Consider the following 19,850-nt stretch of genomic DNA (forward strand, 5'->3'; position numbering starts at 1 on the left):
TTGTCTTACACTCCAGCCTGTTAGGAACAGCTTCAAGAAACCATCTGGGATCCCAATTCAAAGGGTCCTGTTAGTCACAGTCTAGAGCCAGGTGCTGATTAGGGATTCTGGAAACATCACCAGAGGAGAACAGCTTTTAGGACTTTACGGAATGCTCCTGACTACCGATACCACTGCACAGCTAGGAGACACGGAGCCTTGAGACCCCATGGCACAGCCGACGGAAGCTCCACCCGAGGCCTGGGCCTGGACAGATGCTGGAGAGCTACCATCAACCCAACCACGGAGAGAAACAGCTGCCCCCACAGACTGCCTCTGCTCACGACGTGGGCTGGAGGCTTCACCCTGGGACTGAGCATTGGCCCTTTTCCTTCCCTCCCCTCTGGTATTGTCTTGGCGAGATAATGCCACCGCTCAGGGGGCAACCTCGGGAATTCAGAGCCACCTTCTATCTCAGGCTAGGAGAAAAATCGCACTTTTATCACTGGCTGACTCCGGTGAATTTACAACAGGAGTTAGAAGGGAACTACAGGGAGGCTTTCATGATTCAGGACTCTCCTTTTGGCAGATCCTTACTTCCAGGGATAAATATAAATGAGGCTATAATCAGGCACTTCTCCTTAATTCTTGAAATGTTCGCCAAATTGCCACTAAAGCAAGAACTGCCCACACAGGTCCCTAGACTCTCTGTCCAGAGTTGTTCCCGGTAACAGAAGAGCCCTTGATTATCGAGCAAGGAGCTGCCTGGTGGACCCACTACCACCTGCTACACCCAGATTCACCCTTCTGGGAAAGTGGAAACTCAGGTCAACTCACAAAACAAGCCGCTTGTCTTAAAAAGAGGACTCCTTCCATGGGGTCGTTGATTTATTTGATTTTGACTGGATTGGAGACCCTGGCTTCAAAGTACCCTGTAAACATGGCACATTATCTTACCATAATCATCATCTCTCCCTGCTGCATTACCTTCTTTCACAAATTTTAAATACCTGTTTGCAGCTGCTACCCACCAAGCAAACGGTCTCCCCAGACTGGACCAACACAAAGGCACAAAGAGGACAACTGATTTAAAGGAATATAAATCTGAACTCCTAACCTGAGAAAACATCATGACCCGAGAATGCCGAAGATCAACAGAGGCTTTGAGAACTACAGGGGAGCAGCTGAGAGGAAAGAAGGTAACCTTTAGTCAGTCAACATAGAATTTCCTGGTCAATCCCAGGAAATTGACTGAGAGGCTCCTTCAGCTCCCCTTAAGAGGGGCAGCCTTGGCTAGAACAATGCATTCCCTGCTAGGGCATTCGTCTTTGTTCATGCCCTCTGCCTTTAAGAACCTTTCTCTCCTTTGGCTTAGCAGAACTCCCCGCTGGCCCCCCTCCACCGCCAGGGGACGGGCTAGGTGGGATGCTGCCAACTCCTGAATTGTTTAATTAAAGCCAATTAGACCTTCCAGTTCACTCAGCTGAACCTTGTTTTCTTAATACCATGACCCAGGCCCCACACCCCAAAGAGCTCATGGTCTGGAGTACACCGCCTCATAAGACCAACGTGTGTGGGGCGCCTGGGTGGCTCAGTGGGTTAAGCCGCTGCCTTCGGCTCAGGTCATGATCTCAGGGTCCTGGGATCGAGTCCCGCATCGGGCTCTCTGCTCGGCAGGGAGCCTGCTTCCTACTCTCTCTCTCTCTGCCTGCCTCTCAGTGTACTTGTAATTTCTCTCTGTCAAATAAATAAATAAAATCTTAAAAAAAAAAAAAGACCAACATGTGTGCTCCAACCCGTACAATATCAAGTCCCAGAACACACAGCCTCCTGTCTTAGCAGCAGAACCCAGGGCGGGAGCTGGGGCTGCAAGCTCTTCAGGTCCAGCGCAGGGGAGAACTAGTTGTCAGTCCAAACAGCGAGCCATTGAGCTGCTGATGACTGCAGACAGAGTGGCTCCCTCCCCACTCCCAGCCCTGAACAGGACTTTGCAGAACCCAAATCATGACATCACACATGGAGATGAGCACAAACTCAAGTCCCAGGGGCTATCACGGGCCTTCCAGACGGAGGAGTGGGCATAGCTGCGCAGACCGCAGCGCCTTGGTCAGTCTGGCGGAGCTGGGCTCTCTTCTCTCGGACAGTGTTTTCTAAGCACTTTTTTCAACCATGACCCAACCAAGAATTACATTTTTCCATTGCGAACCAGCATCTGTCCATACACACATATACATACCTGAAACAAGTATAAAATCATACTTCATACTATGGACAGCGCTTTCCCTTACTCTGCTCAAGTTCATTTTTTAAATAATGCTGGTCACAACCCAACCAAACTCATTTTATGATCCTCTGACAAGTTCCAAGGCAAAGTTTAATAAGCACTGTACTCAGAGCCATGGTCAAGGGGCTATACCCCGATATACTTTTTTTGGCTGGGAAATTCTCCCCAGTCATGAAGAAGTCAAGTCATTAATGAGTAACTGCCCTCTGAGTGGAGGATTTGAGTTCTCAGAGAGGCTGCTCCTCCGATCTCACAGAGGCCACAATGAGAGGGGGAACTCGTCTCCCCATCTGTGTCCTCAAGGGAGGTCTGGCTCTGCCCCCTGCTGGGTCCTCCACACGGTTGCTCTGCAGGGCTGTGCCCTCTCCACCCCCCCACCCCCCCCAAGCCGAGATGCTGGACAAACTCCAGAGTACTTAGGAGTTCAGCCCCCTGCTCTCAGCTCCGGGAAGCCCAGACTCTTAAGCAATCAGGGTTCTTTCAGTCTGGCTAACTGCCATTTCCCCAGCACCCAAACCATGGCTGCAACCGTTACTATTGGGAATTCCCCCAACCCTGCTTATGGCCTGGCACATTCTGTAGGCCCAGACCCAAATGCCTCAAATGTGTGTGGGGGGGTGGGGGTGGGGGAATGTGTCTTGTGAGGCAATAACGGAGCGAAACAGGGCTCAGTGTTGTGGAAAGCAAATAATTTGGCTCTGTCCCACTAGCCGCATAAACAGCTCCTCCAAACAGAAATAGGAGGTTGAGGGAGAGCACAAGTCAGCTCAAATCCAGCATGGAACTATTTCCTGAAAGCCAGGAAGCACCGAAGAGAAGAATGAGCCCCAAACTCTGGTTAGCACATTCGTCTCTCAGCCTCCTGAGTCCCTGAGTGGTTCACTTCTAGCAGGGATCCCTTTCTGGGGCTGTTTGCCCCATGCGACCCCAGGAAGGTAGAGGAAGACGGGGGGCTTGGGAGGAGCACGCTGACCGCAGTCAGGCAATCTGGACCAGATCCAGCTTCTCCTCTTAGGTGGCACCTTGGGCAAGCTTTACGTCACTGGGCCTCGGTGTGGAAATAATACCAGCTACTTGACTAGATAATGGGAACCATGAGAGGTAATTGCAAAGGGCTCCCCATTGTGCCGGGCACCCAGTCGGTGGTGCTGAATCAGTAAGCACTGTTACCATTGAGGACCAGCAGCAGATATGTCTTACCAGATCTCCATGATGCCAGTGTTCCTCTGTAAGGCATCTGCCAGCTGGGCAATCCCCTTGGCTGTGATCTGGTTCTGGATAAGCCTGAAAGAAGAATGTATCTTGTAGTAGATACTTAATACTGGAGTAACACTGCCCCCTCCATTAGGGAGTTGTAAGAGTGTGGTGGAAATGAGGCAGGGTCAGGGGAAGTACTGTGTCCCTGTGTCTTTTAAACTGGCTAAGACTATCTTGATCAGACCTACCAGAATAAAGGACATCCTTTAAAATGTTCAATTTTTTGGAATTTATCTTAGAGTGAGCATAATATATCTGTGTATTCATACATAGATTATTTAATACATGAATACATTTATGTGTGTGTGTCGGCATTTCTCGCGGCAGGGTGCCCAGTCAAAAATGTTTGGTGGCTAGCAATCTGAACAACAAATTCTAAGAAACACCCAGGGGAGAGACAGTCTGGTGGCTTTCCAGCTGGCTGGGGAAGGCAGTTTTTAAAGTTTAGTAGCTGCCAAATGGCTGTTCACCACTTTGGGGAAACAATGGGTTCTAAGAATGCACCATGTCCTCTCCGTGTTGAGGTCCTCCGGTGCGGGGCGGTAGGGAAGAGAGATTCTCCTGCCGCTGCTCATGGGTCCCAGTAGGAAAGCATCAATAATGGGGCTTCGAGGAGTGTACCCTTTAGGTCGGTAGCAGTGATCCAAATGAAACAAAGGCTTCTGATACAGCCGGGAGCCTGGACAATTTCTCAGTGCTGCCCCGGACAGCGGGGCTTCCAACCCAACCAAGAGCTTCACACCGCACAAGGCACCGATGCCTCCTCACAGACCTACTCCTTTGGCTCTTTGTAGAATAAGGCTACTACTGAACTTGACCCTAAAAAATACGGGACCCTGACCCAAGAAGGCAGCCCTACCAATATGAGGGCTTCATCTTCATGATTGATGGGATTATAGAAATTAAGCAAGAAGGGGCCAACCCCCTGAAGAGGCAGGACAGCACAGCATTCAAAGCTCCCCTCCTCCACACACCCACACCCACTCCCCATACCCACTCCCCACTTTCAGCCACAGAAGCTTGAAGAAATAGCTCACACTTTTCTATGCCTCAGTGGCCTGATCTGTAAAATGGGAGCAAGAGAAGGTCCCCTGCCCCGGGTGTGAGGTCTCAGTGGGCGGATGTGTATGAAGGAAGTTCTCACAGTTTCTGCTCTGGTGTCCAGGGGCTGGGCGCGCTCGTCACCATCGCTCCCCCAGCTCATAGGACCATGTCCTAGTCTCCCAGTCACATCTCCCAAAGTGGGACCCCTGGGCTCAGTGGCAGAGGTGATGACCCACTGGTAAGGACAACCACAACTTGGACATTTTGGCAAAAGGAGCAAAGACAGAACCTGGAAGTGGACCCAGAACCATACATTGGGTTAAATTGCTGCTGCTTCATCACCTCTACTTTGCCAGGAGAGCTCCTTCCAGCCAAGAGCTGGCAAGACACCAGGTAGTGAGAGAGCCAAAAAGTGTGACAGCACTCAGGGCCACATGCTCCCCGGGGCCTTCTTCACAAGGGCCAGTGTGGTCTGCGCACCCATTAAGCCGCCGAGACTCGGCTCTCTAGCCTCAGTCCAGCTTGAAGCTCCCTGTAGGGGCCGGCCTGGCACCAGGAGTGGGAGGTAAGAACGTCTACAGGCCAGAAAAACAACAACAAAATAGATGTAAAAGCACAGATTGGCTGCTTTAAAGAAACTGACAAGGTGAGCTGAAATTCATATGGAAATACAAGGGACCCAGAAGAGCCCAAACGGTCTTGAGAAGGAAGAACAAAGTTGGAAGACTCACACTGCCTGATTTCAAAACATACTACAGAGTTAGAATAATCAGGACAGTGTGATCCTGATGTAAGGATAAACAGATCAATAAACTAGAATAGAAAGTCCAGAAATACACCCATACGTTTACGGTCAATTGATTTTTGGCAAAAGCATCAGAGCCATTTAAAAGGGTAAGATAGTCTTTTCAACAGGAGGTACTGGGACAGCTGGATAGCCCCGTGCCAAAGAATGAATTTGGGCCCCGTGCCTCAGACCACACACAATAATTAACTCCAGAAATTAGCATTTAGGATCACAGACCTCGATGCAAGAGCCAAACTCTAACACTTAAAGAAAAACTTTAAGTAAATGTAAATCTTTGTGACTTTGGATTATACAACAGTTTCTTAGCAAGACACCTAAAGCACAAACCACCAAAGAAAAAAACTGGACTTCCATCAAAATTAAACACTCTTGTGCTTCAAAGATCATTAACAAGAAAGTTAAAAAACCCCACAGAGGAAATAGTTATAGACTGTCCACCTAGTGTCTAGTACCCTGAATATATAAAGTAACTCTAACAACTCAGCAATAAAAAGGCAAATAAATTAAATTTTTTAACATTTAAATTAAATTTGGGGGAAGGATGTAGAGACATCTTTCAAAGATACACAAAGGCCAACAAGCCCAGGAAAGGATGCCTAGTGTTAGTCATCAGGGAAATGCGGATCAAAACCGCAATGAGATAACACTTCCCACCCACCAGAGTGACAGGATTCAAAAAGATGGACAACCAGTGTTGTTGGTGAGGATGTGAGAACTGGGAGCCTTCCCACATTGCTGGTAAGAAGGTAGAGTAAAGCAGCCACTTCAGAAAATACTTCGGTGGCTCCTCAGAAAGTCACCTACAGGGGCACCTGGGTGGCTCAGTCAGTTAAGCCTCTGCTTTTGGCTCAGGTCATGATCTCAGGGTCCTGGGATCGAGCCCCGCATTGGGCTCCGTGCTCAGTGGAGAGCCTCTTTCCCCTTCTCCCTCTCCCTTCTGCTCGTGCTCTCTAATAAATAAATAAAATCTTAAAAAAAATAAAAGTTAACAACAGAGTGGCCACACGACCCAGCAATTCTACTCCTAAGTGTATACCCAGGAGAAATGAAAACACATGTCCACACACATTCACAACAGTCAAAGAGTAGAAACAACCCCAATGCCTACCAACCGATGAATGGACAGATTGTGGACGATCCACACAGAGGAATATTGGCCACACAGAGCCATGAGGTTCTGACACATGCTAGAAGGTCGACGAATCTTGAAAACTCATGCCAGTGAAGGCAGGCAGACAAAAAGTCACATATAGGAGTCCATTTCCGTGAAATGCCTAGAATAGGCAAATCCTCCAGTCCTTGTCAAGGACAGTCAAGTCAAGGACAGGGAGGTGATGTTTAATGAACGGGGGTGTACTCCGTCTTGGGGCAAAACTGTCCTATAATTAGATCTTCATGTTGGTTGCCAATCTGTGAGTACACCAAAACCCACTGACCTGTATTTTTTTTTTTAAGATTTTATAAGTAAGCTCTACACCTAACACGGGGCCTGAACTCACAACCCCAAGACAGGAGTTTAGTGCTTTACTGACTGTGCCAGCCAGGCGCCTCATCTCAAAAAACAGGCTCTAAAAGTAGCACAGCCTGAAATTCTGAGGTTTGCTGAGTTACCATAAATGTTTCAGTGTCTGGTTGACTTTCAACATCTCTGCCAGGCTCTCTGCCACTTCGTCATCCAGTTCATTTTTGGTGAGCCTAGAAAAGAAAGAAGCATTTACTCAGGAGAGCCCTATCTGGCACACATTTGTAAAATGAGTTCTCAGAAGTGGGATCCCAGCCCAGATCTCTCTAGCTTAGGCTGCTCATCACTTGCTGAACTGAGCAAACAGCCAGATCCCAATCCCAGCCCCTGAGCCCCATAGACAATAAAGAGGGATTCATTTCTTGTGCAAATCCTATACCCAAGCTCCTACTTCTTCGCTCTGCTGCTCTACGGAACGTATGCTCCCTCTCTCCACCTTTTCTGGGGGCCTCAGATCCCACAGAAGACGGGGGCCAGTGCCCGCTTCCCAGGCTTCTTCCAGCCGCAGACACCACTGAGAGCCTGTTCCCAAGGCAAGGTGCAGGAAGACTCTGCCATCTACACGTTAAAAGGTGCTCGATAGCTCTGACACCCGCTGTGAAGGACCCAAATTTAGGAACTCAAAGTTCAGGAAGTCTCTCAGCTCTTCTTAAAACCAGAAGTGGTCTGGACAAAGCACGGAGGACTAGAAGCTCCCGATGTAAACGGGGTGGGACCCTGTTGTGCCAGCGGATGGAAGAATAACTAAAGAAGAATGAAACAGAACTTTAAAAAAAATCATCCCTCAAAGGGCAATTTGGCCGTGTCTATCTGAATTTTAAGTGTGTCATACTTTGAGCCCACAGTGGCACTTCTGGACACTGAGCCTGCAGTGTGCAAAGAGGTGCACATAAGGACCTGTGCACACAGTGTTGCCCACAGTGGGATTGGTCGGAAGGTGAAGTGTGAGCACCAGTCAACCTCAGCCGAGGCTGCTGGGCAGCTAAGTGGCAAACATCCATTCAGTGGGATGTCCTGCAGCCTTTAGAGGGAATGAGGTAGAGAGAATGAGGCAGAAGAACATATTAAGAGTCCTCTGGAGCCAGACATGTCCCATGTGTGTCACACACTAGCAGGACAACCTCAGACTGGTGGTGGAACTTCTCTGCACCAGAGTTTTCTCACCAGAGAAATAAGCGTGAAGAGTCACAGTATAGACATTATGGGGGGGCTGTGAGGGTGAGGGAACACATATAAGAGGCTGAGAATAGGGGTGCCTGGGTGGCTCAGTTGGTTAAGCGTCTGACTCTCGATTTTGGCTCAGGTCACAATCCCAGGGTTATGATGTTGAGCCCCATGTCGGGCTGTGCACTGAGCGTGGACCCTGCTTAAGATTCTTTCTCTCTCCCCGCCCACCCACCCACCCTACTCACACTCTCTCTCTCCCCTACTCTCTCTCAAAAAACAAACAAGCAAACAAATAATAAAAGGGTGAGAAGAATGCATGGCATACAGTCAGTACTTCAGCACTCGAGAGATGCTTGGTTCTAACATTACTACTGTCCACGCAGAGCAGTGGTTCTCAACAAAGTACTTTTGTCTAGGGGACATTGGTCAACACCTGGAGACATTTTTGATCACCACAGTTGGAGGGTACTGCAGGTATCTAAAGGGTGGGTGCCCAGGATTCTGCTAAACATCCTGTAATGAACAGGACAGCCCCTCACAAGAGGGATTTGGACCAAAATGTCAGCAGTGTTGAGACTGAGAGATCCTGACAAGAAAGGACATGTAAAATGCGGACAATATATCGCTAAGATTTTTTTTTTTAAGATTTATTTATTTGAGAAAGAGAGATCACACGCACAGGGGGAGGGGCAGAGGCGGGGAGAGAGTCTCGAGCAGACTCTGCACTAAATATGGAGCCTCACACAGGGCTCGATCTCACAACCCTGGGATCGTGACCTGAGCCAAAATCAAGAGTTGGGCTTAACTGACTGAGCCACCCAGATGCCCCGTAAGATATTTTGTAAAAGCCACTTGCTAAATACTATTCTATTTTGTAAGAAAAAAAAATATATATATATATGTATATGAATATTCATTGAAATGCTAGAAGGCTAGAATATACATTCAAAGACTAGAAGGAAAAGATTATATCTGGAAAACACGAGGGAGGTAGTTCTTTTACTTCATACTTTTTGACTTCCTTACAGTGTTTTTAAAAATATTTCAAAGTATTTTTTAAAGATTTTATTTTTAGAGGAAAAGAACTGAAAATGTATTTACTGGCCAGCAGGTCTAGTAGAACTCTCAAAATGATGATATTGTCAATATTAATGAAAGCTGATTACCTCAGGTGCCCTGAGCCCTAATACAATTCCCTCACCCATAAGGAATTTATGATACTGGCAAGTAAATAAAAGTTCAAATAAATAAAAGAGTAAATGACAAAAGGAAAGACAAAAACAAAATTTAAAAAGCCCTGTCAGAAGGCAACATATTCTAAATTATTACCCCTGGAGGACAGAGAAGGAGTGAGGAATGTGGGCTTCTGGTGACTGGTGAGCTGGACCATGAAGGGCCAGACTGTGATGGGGCTGCATGGGGAGGAAGGGAGAAGAGTCTGAGCCAAGTGCATCAAAGCTGGACTCTGCAAATGCTATCTGAAGGTGCTCTGAGGATCATCCTGCCAGAATGACCAGACTTCGGGTGTTCCTGAGGTCTAGGTTGGCAAAGAAGGTGAAGGGCAAACCTATGCTCCTGGGGCCCGCTTCCCCCTCTGTACTTGTCTGTGCTGCTAGGAATGGCTTTTTTTTTTTCTTCTTCTAGGAGGAAATTAAATTATTGATGCAACACTGAGGAAAGACCTAGAACCTTTTTAATTAAATGGCAGCTTTTCAGTTAAGATACCAGGCTTTGGAATAATCCCTGAGACCCAACCTTTCAAGAGGACTCTGGTTATTACCAGAATATTCTCAGAGAGGTGTTCTGCTCCAGGGCCTGTGCAAGGCTCTTTCCTCCTTCTCTGGAGATGCCGTTGAATGCAAGACTAGGAAGGAAAACATGTAGGGTCAATCATTACAGACATGTCTACATATGGCTTTGGCTTCAGCAACGGAAACACGCGGAAGATGCTGCCTGGAGGTGGCCCCTGCCCACGAAGGAAGCAGAAGTGCTCAGCCTGGCCAGCAGTGGCTTCAGCTTTGTTGCTCCAGAGCCCACACTCTGAGCATGAGGACTGGCACAAGACCGCTCAAGGAGAGGTCAGACAGGAAGTGAAACCAGTGGGTCCCACGCACAGCAGGGGCTGGGAGGGCTCTGCTTCAGGCGGCTGACTCTTCTACCCATGAGTGAGACCTGGAGAAGCGTCCTCTGTTCTCGTGAAGAAGAAACTGCTATTGCCCCCACTATCTGGGATTTCTTTCTCGGTGTTAGGAAGAACCTGGGCAATAGGGAGACACCCGAGGCTCTGAGACTTGGCCAGAGGACTGAAAGAAGGCCAGGGAGGAGTAGGTCTTCACAGAGATGAAGGTTTCCCTGTGTCTCAGCACGATCTTGGGAAGGAGGAAGGTTATGTAGACTTGAGAATCCCTCACCCATTTCCCCACTGCCAAAGAGCCTGGAGAGACCACGGAGAGGCTGGCAAAGTCCTCGGTCTCAATCCAAGTGGCAGCAGTTACATTGCTGTGTACACATGACAAGTGGCCAAGCTGAATAATAATGTGCTATGCCTGTGATTTAAGAAAAATCACAGACACAAATACCTTCTTCATTCAGAAAGCCAACTATCTTCCTCCCCGTGACAACTCCTGCCGGCAAAGCAGGAGGCACGCGGACTGCCCAGGTTGGACCCCGGGGCCAGCGGGTCTCAGAAAGCAGGAGTTACCTGAGGTTGGTCAGACTGGGGTGGTTCCTCAGAGCCTCTGCGAAGGCCTTTGCTCCTTCGTCACCAATTCTGTTGCCCCACATCCTGAGGGAAGAGGCAAGACCGTGAATGTGAGCTCGTGCACACCCCTGACTTTCTGCCGGTCACCACACTTGCTGTATAGTCCCAGGCAGAGGTCTTTGCTCTGTCCCGGGAGCTCTGGCCTGGAGAAGATTCCCACAGAAGACCCTTACCGAAGCTGCTGTAGGTTTCAAATGCGAAGGGAAATGTAGGGATAAGAGAAGCAGAAGCCTTGGGAACAGAAGCCTATCAGGTAGTTGCCCAATTAGAAGACTAAGATCCCCGTGGGCTTTCAGAGAGCTGTCAAAGGGCCTGAGCACATGACTGTCCCAGAAATGCCCCCACAGAGGATATGGGTTGGCGGCAGCCTAAAAGTGAGCTTGTAGGGGTGCCGATCGCCAGCATCCACTTGATCCTCTGCAGGGGTCCGAGACATTCGTGAGGACATGGTCAATCTTCCAAGAAGCAAAGATCAGGAAGCACCCTCAGAACCCTCACTACCAATGCTGCTTTTAGGTGAAGAGGCCCCTGCTCCAGCATGCTAGTGGGCTGTTGTGGTCTGGGGGTCTGGGCGGGGAACTGCAGTGATGAAGCCCCATGCCCTCCCTCCCCAGTGCAGATAACCTGCAAGGTTCTTCAAGGCAGGACGCTAGGCTCCCATTTTAACTGGATTTTATCTGGATTTAAGATTATGTGAATTACATTATATCTTGGAACTTTGTCTCCTACATCTGTAAAATGGGGCTCATAAGAACATTTTCTCCTAGAGCTGTTGTGGGGATTAAGTTAGTGACTGTATGCAAAACACTCAGAAGAGTGCCTGGCCTACAGCAAGGGACAGCTGAGAGCTTATTAGGCTGAGAGCACTGTGCGCCAGGCCCATGCACAGCAGACCTGGGGCTGCCTAGGCAACAGGCTGTCACAGCATCAGCCACCCACCACCATCCCTACCATCCCTCCTGGGAAACAGGAGACTGGAGACACTAGAGTCCTGCAATGAGTTCTCAGTGTTTTGCATAAAAAGCATGTGTATTTGAGGAGGATGTGGGGAAAGGGGAACCCTCTTGAACTCTTGGTGGCAATGCAGGCTAGTGCAGCCACTCTGGAGAACAGGGTGGAGGTTCCTCAAAAAGTTAAAAATATGGGCGCCTGGGTGGCTCAGTTGGTTAAGCCACTGCCTTTGGCTCAGGTCATGACCCCAGGATCCTGGGATCGAGGACCATATCAGGCTCTCCCTGCTCTGCAGGGAGCCTGCTTCTCCCTCTCCCTTTGCCTGCCACTCCCCCTGCTTGTGCTCTGTCAAATAAATAAAATATATTTTTTTAAATAAATCTTTTTTTTTAAAGATTTTATTTATTTGACAGAGATCACAGATAGGCAGAGAGGCAGGCAGAGAGAGAGAGGAGGAAGCAGGCTCCCCACTGAGCAGAGAGCCCGATGCGGGGCTCGATCCCAGGACCCTGGGAACATGACCTGAGCTGAAGGCAGAGGCTTTAACCCACTGAACCACCCAGGTGCCCCATTAAATAAATAAAATTAAAAAAAAAAAAGTTAGAAGTGGAACTACCCTCTGATCCAGCAGTTACACTACTAGGTTTTTATCCAAAGGATACAAAATACTGTTCAAAGGGATACATGTGTCCTGATGTTTATAGCAGCATTATCAACAATGGCCAAACTATGGAGAGAGCCCAAATGTCCATCAACTGAAGAATGGATAAAGAAGATGTGGTGTTTACACATACACATACACACACACACACACACACACACAGGAATATTACTCAGCCATCAGAAAGAATGAAACTTAGTCATTTGCAACAATGTGGATGGAGCTAATGACTATAGTGCTAGATGAAATAAGTCAGAGAAAGACAAATACCGTATGACTTCACTCATGTGGAACAAAACAAATGAACATGGGCAGGGGGAGAGAGGCAAGCCATGAAACAGTCTTTTAACTACAGAGAACAAACCTCGGTTTGCTGGAAGGAGGTGGATAGGAGGGAGCTGGGGCGGGTGGGCTGGATCGGTGATAGGCATTAAGGAGGGCACTTGGGATGTGTACTGGGTATTGGATGTAAGTGATGACCCACTAAATTCTATTCCTGAAACTAATAATATACTATATGTTAATTGGAATTTAAATAAAAAAAGAAAAGTATGTGTCTTATACAACTGAATGGTATCAAATTTTAAAAGAGTGGAAAACTACTCATGATAAGAGACTGAATGAAAAAGGGTAAAATTATTAGAGGAACCCTTTCTGGAGAAATAAGAGAACTAAAATCTAACCCATTTGAAACAAACAAACAAAAACTATTAATGAGGTGCAATAAAAAAATGGAGGCTTTTACTGCTGGGATAAAAGAGGCAGAAGAAAGAATTAGAGATATAGAAGACCAAATGCAGAGAATAAAGAAGCTGAGCAGAACAAGACAGACAGCTACTGGATCATGAAGGGAGAATTCAAGATGTAAGTGATACCATAAGATGAAACAATATTAGAATAATTGGGATTCCAGAAGAAGAAGAAAGAGAGATGGGGCAGAAGGTATATTGGAGAGAATTATTACAGAGAATTTCCCTAATACGGCAAAGGGAACAAGCATCAAAATCTAGGAGGCACAGAGAACTCTCCTCAAAATCAATAAAAATAGGTCCACACCCCATCATCTAATAATAAAACAAAGAGAAAATCCTGAGAGCGGCTCAGGAGAAGAGGTCTGTTAACATACAGCATACTTATCCACAGAGACCTGGCAGGCCAGAAAGAACTGGCATGATACATTCAGAGCACTAAATGAGAAAAATATGCAGCCAGGAGTACTATATCCAGCTAGGCTATCATTGAAAAATAGAAGGAGAGATAAAAAGCTTCCAAGACAAACAAAAATTAAAAGAATTTGCAAACACCAAACCAGCCCTATAGGAAATATTGAAAGGGGTCCTCTAAACAAAGAAAGAGCCTAAAAGTAGTAGACCAGAAAGGAACGGAGACAATATAGAGTAACAGTCACTGTACAGGCAGTATAATGGCACTAAATTAGTATCTTTCAGTAGTTATCCTGAATGTAAATGGGCTAAATGCCCCAATCAAAAGACACACAGTATCAGAATGGATTTTAAAAACCAAAATCCATCAATATGCTGTCTATAAGAAACTCATTTTAGACCCAAAGACATCTCCAGACTTAAAGTGAGGAGGTGTAAAACAATTTCCCATGCTAATGGACATCCAAAGAAAACTGGGGTGGCAATCCTTATATCAGATAAATTAGATTTTAAACCAAAAACTATAATAAGAGATGAGGAAGGAGACTATATCATACTTAAAGGGTCTGTCCAACAAGAAAATCTAACAATTTTAAATATCTATGCCCCTAACATGTGAGCAGCCAACTATATAAACCAACTAACAACAAAATCAAAGAAACACATCGACAATAATACAATAATAGTAGGGGACTTTAACAGCCCCCTCACTGAAATGGACATTTCATCCAAGCAAAAGATCAAAAAGGAAATAAAGGCCTTAAATGACACACGGGACCAGATGGACATCACAGATACATTCAGAACATTCCATCCCAAAGCAACAGAATACAAATTCTTCTCTAGTGCACATGGAATATTCTCCAGAAAAGATCACATCCTGGGTCACAAATCGGGTCTCAACTGGTAACAAAAGATTGGGATCATTCCCTGCATATTTTCAGACCACAATGCTCTGAAGCTAGAACTCAATCACAAGAGGAAAGTTGGAAAGAACCCAAATCATGGAGGCTAATGAGCATCCTACTAAAGAATGAATGGGTCAACAAGGAAATTAGAGAATTGAAAAAATTCATGGAAACACATGAAAATGAAAACACAAATGTTGAAAATCTGTGGGACACAGATTTTGTATGAGAGGAAAGTATATAGCAATACAAGCCTTTCTCAAGAAACAAGAAAGGTCTCCAGTACACAACCTGACCCTACACCTAAAGGAGCTGGAGAGAGAATACCAATGAAAGCCTAAACCCAGCAGGAGAATAGAAATAATAAAGATCAGAGCAGAAATCAAAAAATAGAAACCCAAAGAACAGTAGAACAGATCAATGAAACTAGGAACTGGTTCTTCAAAAGAATTAAGATTGATAAACCCTTGGCTAGACTTATCAAAAAGAAAAGAGAAAGGACGCAAATAAATAAAATCATGAATGAAAGAAGAGAGATCACAACCAACACCAAAGGAATACAAACAATTATAAGAACATTTATAAGCAACTATACGCCAGCAAATTTGACAATCTGGGAGAAATGGATGCATTCCTAGAGACATAAAAACTACCAAAACTGAGCCAGATGAAATAGAAAACCTGAACATACCTATAACCAGTAAGAGATTGAAGCAGTCATCAAAAATCTCCCAACAAGAGCCCAGGGCCAGCCGGCTTCCCAGGGGGAATTCCATCAAACATTTGAGAAATCATTAATACCTATTCTCTTGAAATTGTTCCAAAAAATACAAATGGAAGGAAAACTTCCAAACTCATTTTATGAGGCCAGCATTACCTTGATCCCAAAACCAGACAAGGATCCCATCAAAAAAGAGAATTACAGACTATCCTTTATGAACACAGATGCGAAAATTCTCACCAAAATACTAGCCAATAGGATCCAACGGTACATTAAAATAATTATTCACCATGACCGAGTGAGATTTATTCCTGGGCCGCAAGGTTGGTTCAACATCCGCAAATCAATCAATGTGATACAACACATCAATAAAAGAAAGAACAAGAACTATATGATACTCTCAATAGATGCTAAAAAAGCATTTGACAAAGTGCAGCATCCTTTCTTGATCAAAATTCTTCAAAGTGTAGGGATAGCAATCAATATCATCAAAGCCATCTATGAAAACCCACAGCAAGTATTATTTTCAACGGGGAAAAACAGATTTTCCCCTAAGGTCAAGAACATGGTATGGATGTCCACTATCACCACTGCTATTCAACATAGTACTGGAAATCCTAGCCTCAGCAATCAAACAACAAAAAGAAATTAAAGGCATCCAAATCAGCAAAGAAGAAGTCAAACTATCACTCTTTGCAGATGATATGATACTATATGTGGAAAACCCAGAAGACTCCACTCCAAAACTGCTAGAACTCATACAGGAATTCAGTGAAGTGTCAGGATATAAAATCAATGCACAGTAATCAGTTGCATTACTATACACCAACAGCAAGACAGAAGAAAGAGAAATTAAGGAGTCAATCCCATTTACAATTGCACCCAAAACCATAAGATACCTAGGAATAAACCTAAACAAAGAGGGAAAGAATCTGTACTCAGAAAGCTTTAAAGTACTTTCTATAAAGAAAGAAATTGAGGAAAACACAAAGAAATGGGAAAATGTTCCATTCTCATGGATTGGAAGAACAAATATTGTGAAAATGTGCATGCTACCTAAAGCAATCTACACATTTAAAGCAATGCCTATCAAAATACCATCAATTTTTTTTCTAAGAAATAGAACAAATAATCTTAAAATTTATTTGGTAATAGTAAAGACCCCAAATAGGCAGAAGAATGTTGAAAAAGAGAGCCTGACAACACAATTCCAGACTTCAAGCTCTATTACAAAGCTGTCATCATCAAGACAGTATGGTACTGGCACAAAAAGAGACACCTAGATCAATGGAACAGAATAGAGAGCCCAGAAATAGATCTTCAACTCTATGGTCAACTAATCTTCAACAAAGCAGGAAAGAATGTCCAATGGAAAAAAAGAAAAGAAAAAGGCAGGAAAAAATGTCCGATGGAAAAAAGAATGTTGTCTCTTCAACAAATAGTGTTGGGAAAATTGGACATCCACACGCAGAAGAATGAAACATTTCCTTACACCACACACAATGATAGACTCAGAATAGATGAAAGACCTCAATGTGAGACAGGAATACATCAAAATCCTCGAAGAGAACACAGACAGTAACCTCTTCAACTTCAGCCATAGCAACTTCTTCCTAGAAACATAGCCAAAGGCAAGGGAAGCAAGGGCAAAAATGAACTATTGGGACATCATCAAGATCAAAAGCTTTTGCACAGCAAAGGAAACAGTCAACAAAACCAAAAGACAACCAACAGAATGGGAGAAGATATTTGCAAACAATACATCAGATAAAGGGCTAGTATCCAAAATCTATAAAGAACTTATCAAACTCAACACCCAAGGAACAAATAATCCAATCAAGAAATGGGCAGAGAATGTGAACAGACATTTCTGCAAAGAAGACATTCAAATGGCCCACAGACACATGAAAAAGTGCTCAACATCACTCGGCATCAGGGACATACAAATCGAAACCACAGTGAGATACCACCTCACACCAGTCAGAATGGCTAAAATTAGTCAGGAAACAACAGATGTTGGAAAGGATATGGAGAAAGGGGAACCCTCCTACACTGTTGGTGGGAATGTGAGCTGGTACAGCCACTCTGGAAAACAGTATGAAGGTTCCTCAAAAAGTTGAGAACAGAGCTACCCTACGATCCAGCAATCCCACTACTGGGTATTTACCCTAAAGATGCAAATGTAATGATCCGAAGGGGCATGTGCACCCGAATGCTTATAATAGCAATGTCCATAATAGCCAGACTATGGAAAGAGCCTAGATGCCCATCAACAGATGAATGGATAAAGAAGATGTGATACACACACACACACACACACACACACACACAATGGAATACTATGCAGCCATCAAAAGAAATAAAATCTTGCCATTTGCAACGACATGAATGGAACTAGAGGGTATTATGCTGAGCGAAGTAAGTCAATCAGAGAAAGACAATTATCATATGATCTCCCTAATATAAGGAATTTGAGAGGCAAAGTGGGGGGCTTGGTGGTAGGGAAGGAAAAAATGAAACAAGATGGGATCAGGAGAGAGACAAACCATAAGAGACTCTTAATCTTACAAAACAGACCAAGGGTTGCTGGGGGGAGGCAGGTATGGAGAGAGTGGTTGGGTTATGGGCATTGGGGAAGGTATGTGCTATGGTGAGTGCTGTGAAATATTTAAGCCTGACAATTCACAGACCTGTACCCCTGCAAATAATACATTATATGTTAATAAAAATAATAAAAGGAAAAGTAAAATTCTTTACATACACTTTGACCTTTGCTATATTAAAAAAAAAAAAAAAGGAGCACACACCTGCATGTGAGAGCAAGAAAGTTTAGCTGACCTCAAATGTTGACAATATTTCTGAGATGATCTTTAGCATATTTTTCATAGTTTACAGATAAAATTATCTGTGTTTCTTTTATAATCATATAAAAATTATAACAATATAAAAAGGTTTAAGAAGGCTCCAGGATCCAAACCTCAGTGAGATACCCCCCCAGATCTGTTAGGATGGTTACTATCAAATGAACAGAGAATAACAAGTGTTGGCCAGGATGGGACAATTTGGAACCCTTGTGCATGGCTGTGGGAAACCGGGTGGCACGTCCTCAAAAACCTCAAAACAGAATTACCAGCTGATCCAACAACTCCACTTCTGGGTATATAGCCAAAAGAAATCGAAGAGACCTCTGTACACCCATGTTCCTAACATGGCTCATGAGAGCCAAAATGCAGAAGCCACCCAAGTGTCCACTGACAGACGGACGGACAAAATGTGGCACGTCCATACAGTGGACTGCTACTCAGACTTAAGAAGAAAGGAAATTCCAACACAAGTGACCATGTGGATGAGCCTTGAGAACCCTGGGTCGAGCAAAGTAAGCCAGTCACAGAGACACAAATACTGTACGGCTCCACTTCTGTGAGGTACCCGTGGAAGTCAAAGCCACCCGGACAGAACGTCAGAGGGAGGCGGGAGGGGGTTGGAGGGAGGGGAGGAGGGTGTCTGGGTGTAATGGGTAGAGAGCTTTTTTGCAAGATGAAAAGAGCTTTGGGATGAACGGAAGTGAAGGTCACACAATGATGAGGCTATGTAATATCCCTGAACTGAACCCCTACAAATGGTTAAGACAGTAACTGTTACATGTATTTTACCACAATAAAAAACTAAATTAAAAAAAAGACCTTAGCACCTGGGTGGCTCCGTCAGTTAAGCATCTACTTTTGTTCGGTGCAGGTCATGATCCCTGGGTTCTGGAATCAAAACTCACATTAGGCTCCCTGCTTAGCAGGGAGTCTGCTTCTTCCTCTGCCTCTGCCCCCCTCCCTGTTTGTGCTCTCTCCATCAAATAAATAATCTTAAAAAAAAAAAAAAAAGAAAGAAAGCCTTCAGGAACTATAGAACATTGCCAAATAGAAGACCGTGTGCCTGTGGAAAGTTCCCACATAGGACCAGATGGCTCCCTCTGTTTGCTGGCGGTGAGAATAACGGACTTCCACATTAATGCAATAAAAGTATGTGCAAGGGAAGGTGCAGTCTGTCCTTGGACTTTTGGTATATTTATGTCCGTGAACAGCAGCTGGCACGCTCATACACAGAACAGCATGTGTAACACACACACGCGCGCGCGCGCACACACACACACACACACACACACACACACACGTGTGCGCGTTTGCCTCCACTCACCCGATTTCGAAGATTGATTTGCTGTTCTTCACAGCCACAGCCAGGCACTTTCCTCCTTCACTCGTTATTTTGTTCTCCCCCAGTCTGCAGACAGAGCCATGCACGGGTCAGCACCCAGTGGTGTGGGGACTCCACCGTCAGCACCCTAGTTTCCCACACAGGGCCCTTTCTGCCCCGATTCTCCTAGGACCCACAGTGCCCACGCCCCTGGCTTCTTCTTGAGGAGCGACCCACTGCCCTAGAGAGAGCCATCAGACTCCTCTCCAGAAGATGGTCGCTGTCTCTGCCGAAACTTAGGGGCCCTAGCTTTCCTGGGGTGGTTCTTTAAATGGCCTTCAGAGTGTCACTCATTTCCATCAGCAGAGCGGGGAGGGTCCCATCTCAGCTGCAAGTGGCCAGGTATGCGTCCCCCTCACCAGGGGACCACCAGGGGCTC

At 45.5% G+C, this 19,850-nt stretch overlaps 1 protein-coding gene across 4 annotated transcripts in view; it reads right to left on the reverse strand.

Annotated features, from left to right (window-relative positions):
• The window catches only part of NOD1 (nucleotide binding oligomerization domain containing 1), a 68,099-nt gene that overhangs the window by 13,520 nt on the left and 34,729 nt on the right, over positions 1 to 19,850 (reverse strand). For 3 of the 4 annotated variants that reach the window (XM_013061491.2, XM_004762567.3, XM_004762565.3), the window contains 5 exons: positions 19,415 to 19,498; positions 10,763 to 10,846; positions 9,842 to 9,925; positions 6,984 to 7,067; positions 3,464 to 3,547 (listed from right to left, as the gene is read on the reverse strand). In XM_013061491.2, coding sequence (XP_012916945.1) covers positions 3,464 to 3,547; positions 6,984 to 7,067; positions 9,842 to 9,925; positions 10,763 to 10,846; positions 19,415 to 19,498 — 420 coding nt within the window. Of the gene's footprint in view, positions 1 to 10; positions 108 to 3,463; positions 3,548 to 6,983; positions 7,068 to 9,841; positions 9,926 to 10,762; positions 10,847 to 19,414; positions 19,499 to 19,850 lie in introns of those variants that run through there. The other variant, XM_013061490.2, reaches the window with a different exon arrangement.

Source organism: Mustela putorius, unplaced genomic scaffold, assembly GCF_011764305.1.
Source record: "Mustela putorius furo isolate JIRA1106 unplaced genomic scaffold, ASM1176430v1.1 tig00003845_pilon_pilon_pilon, whole genome shotgun sequence".
Taxonomy (NCBI): domain Eukaryota; kingdom Metazoa; phylum Chordata; class Mammalia; order Carnivora; family Mustelidae; genus Mustela; species Mustela putorius.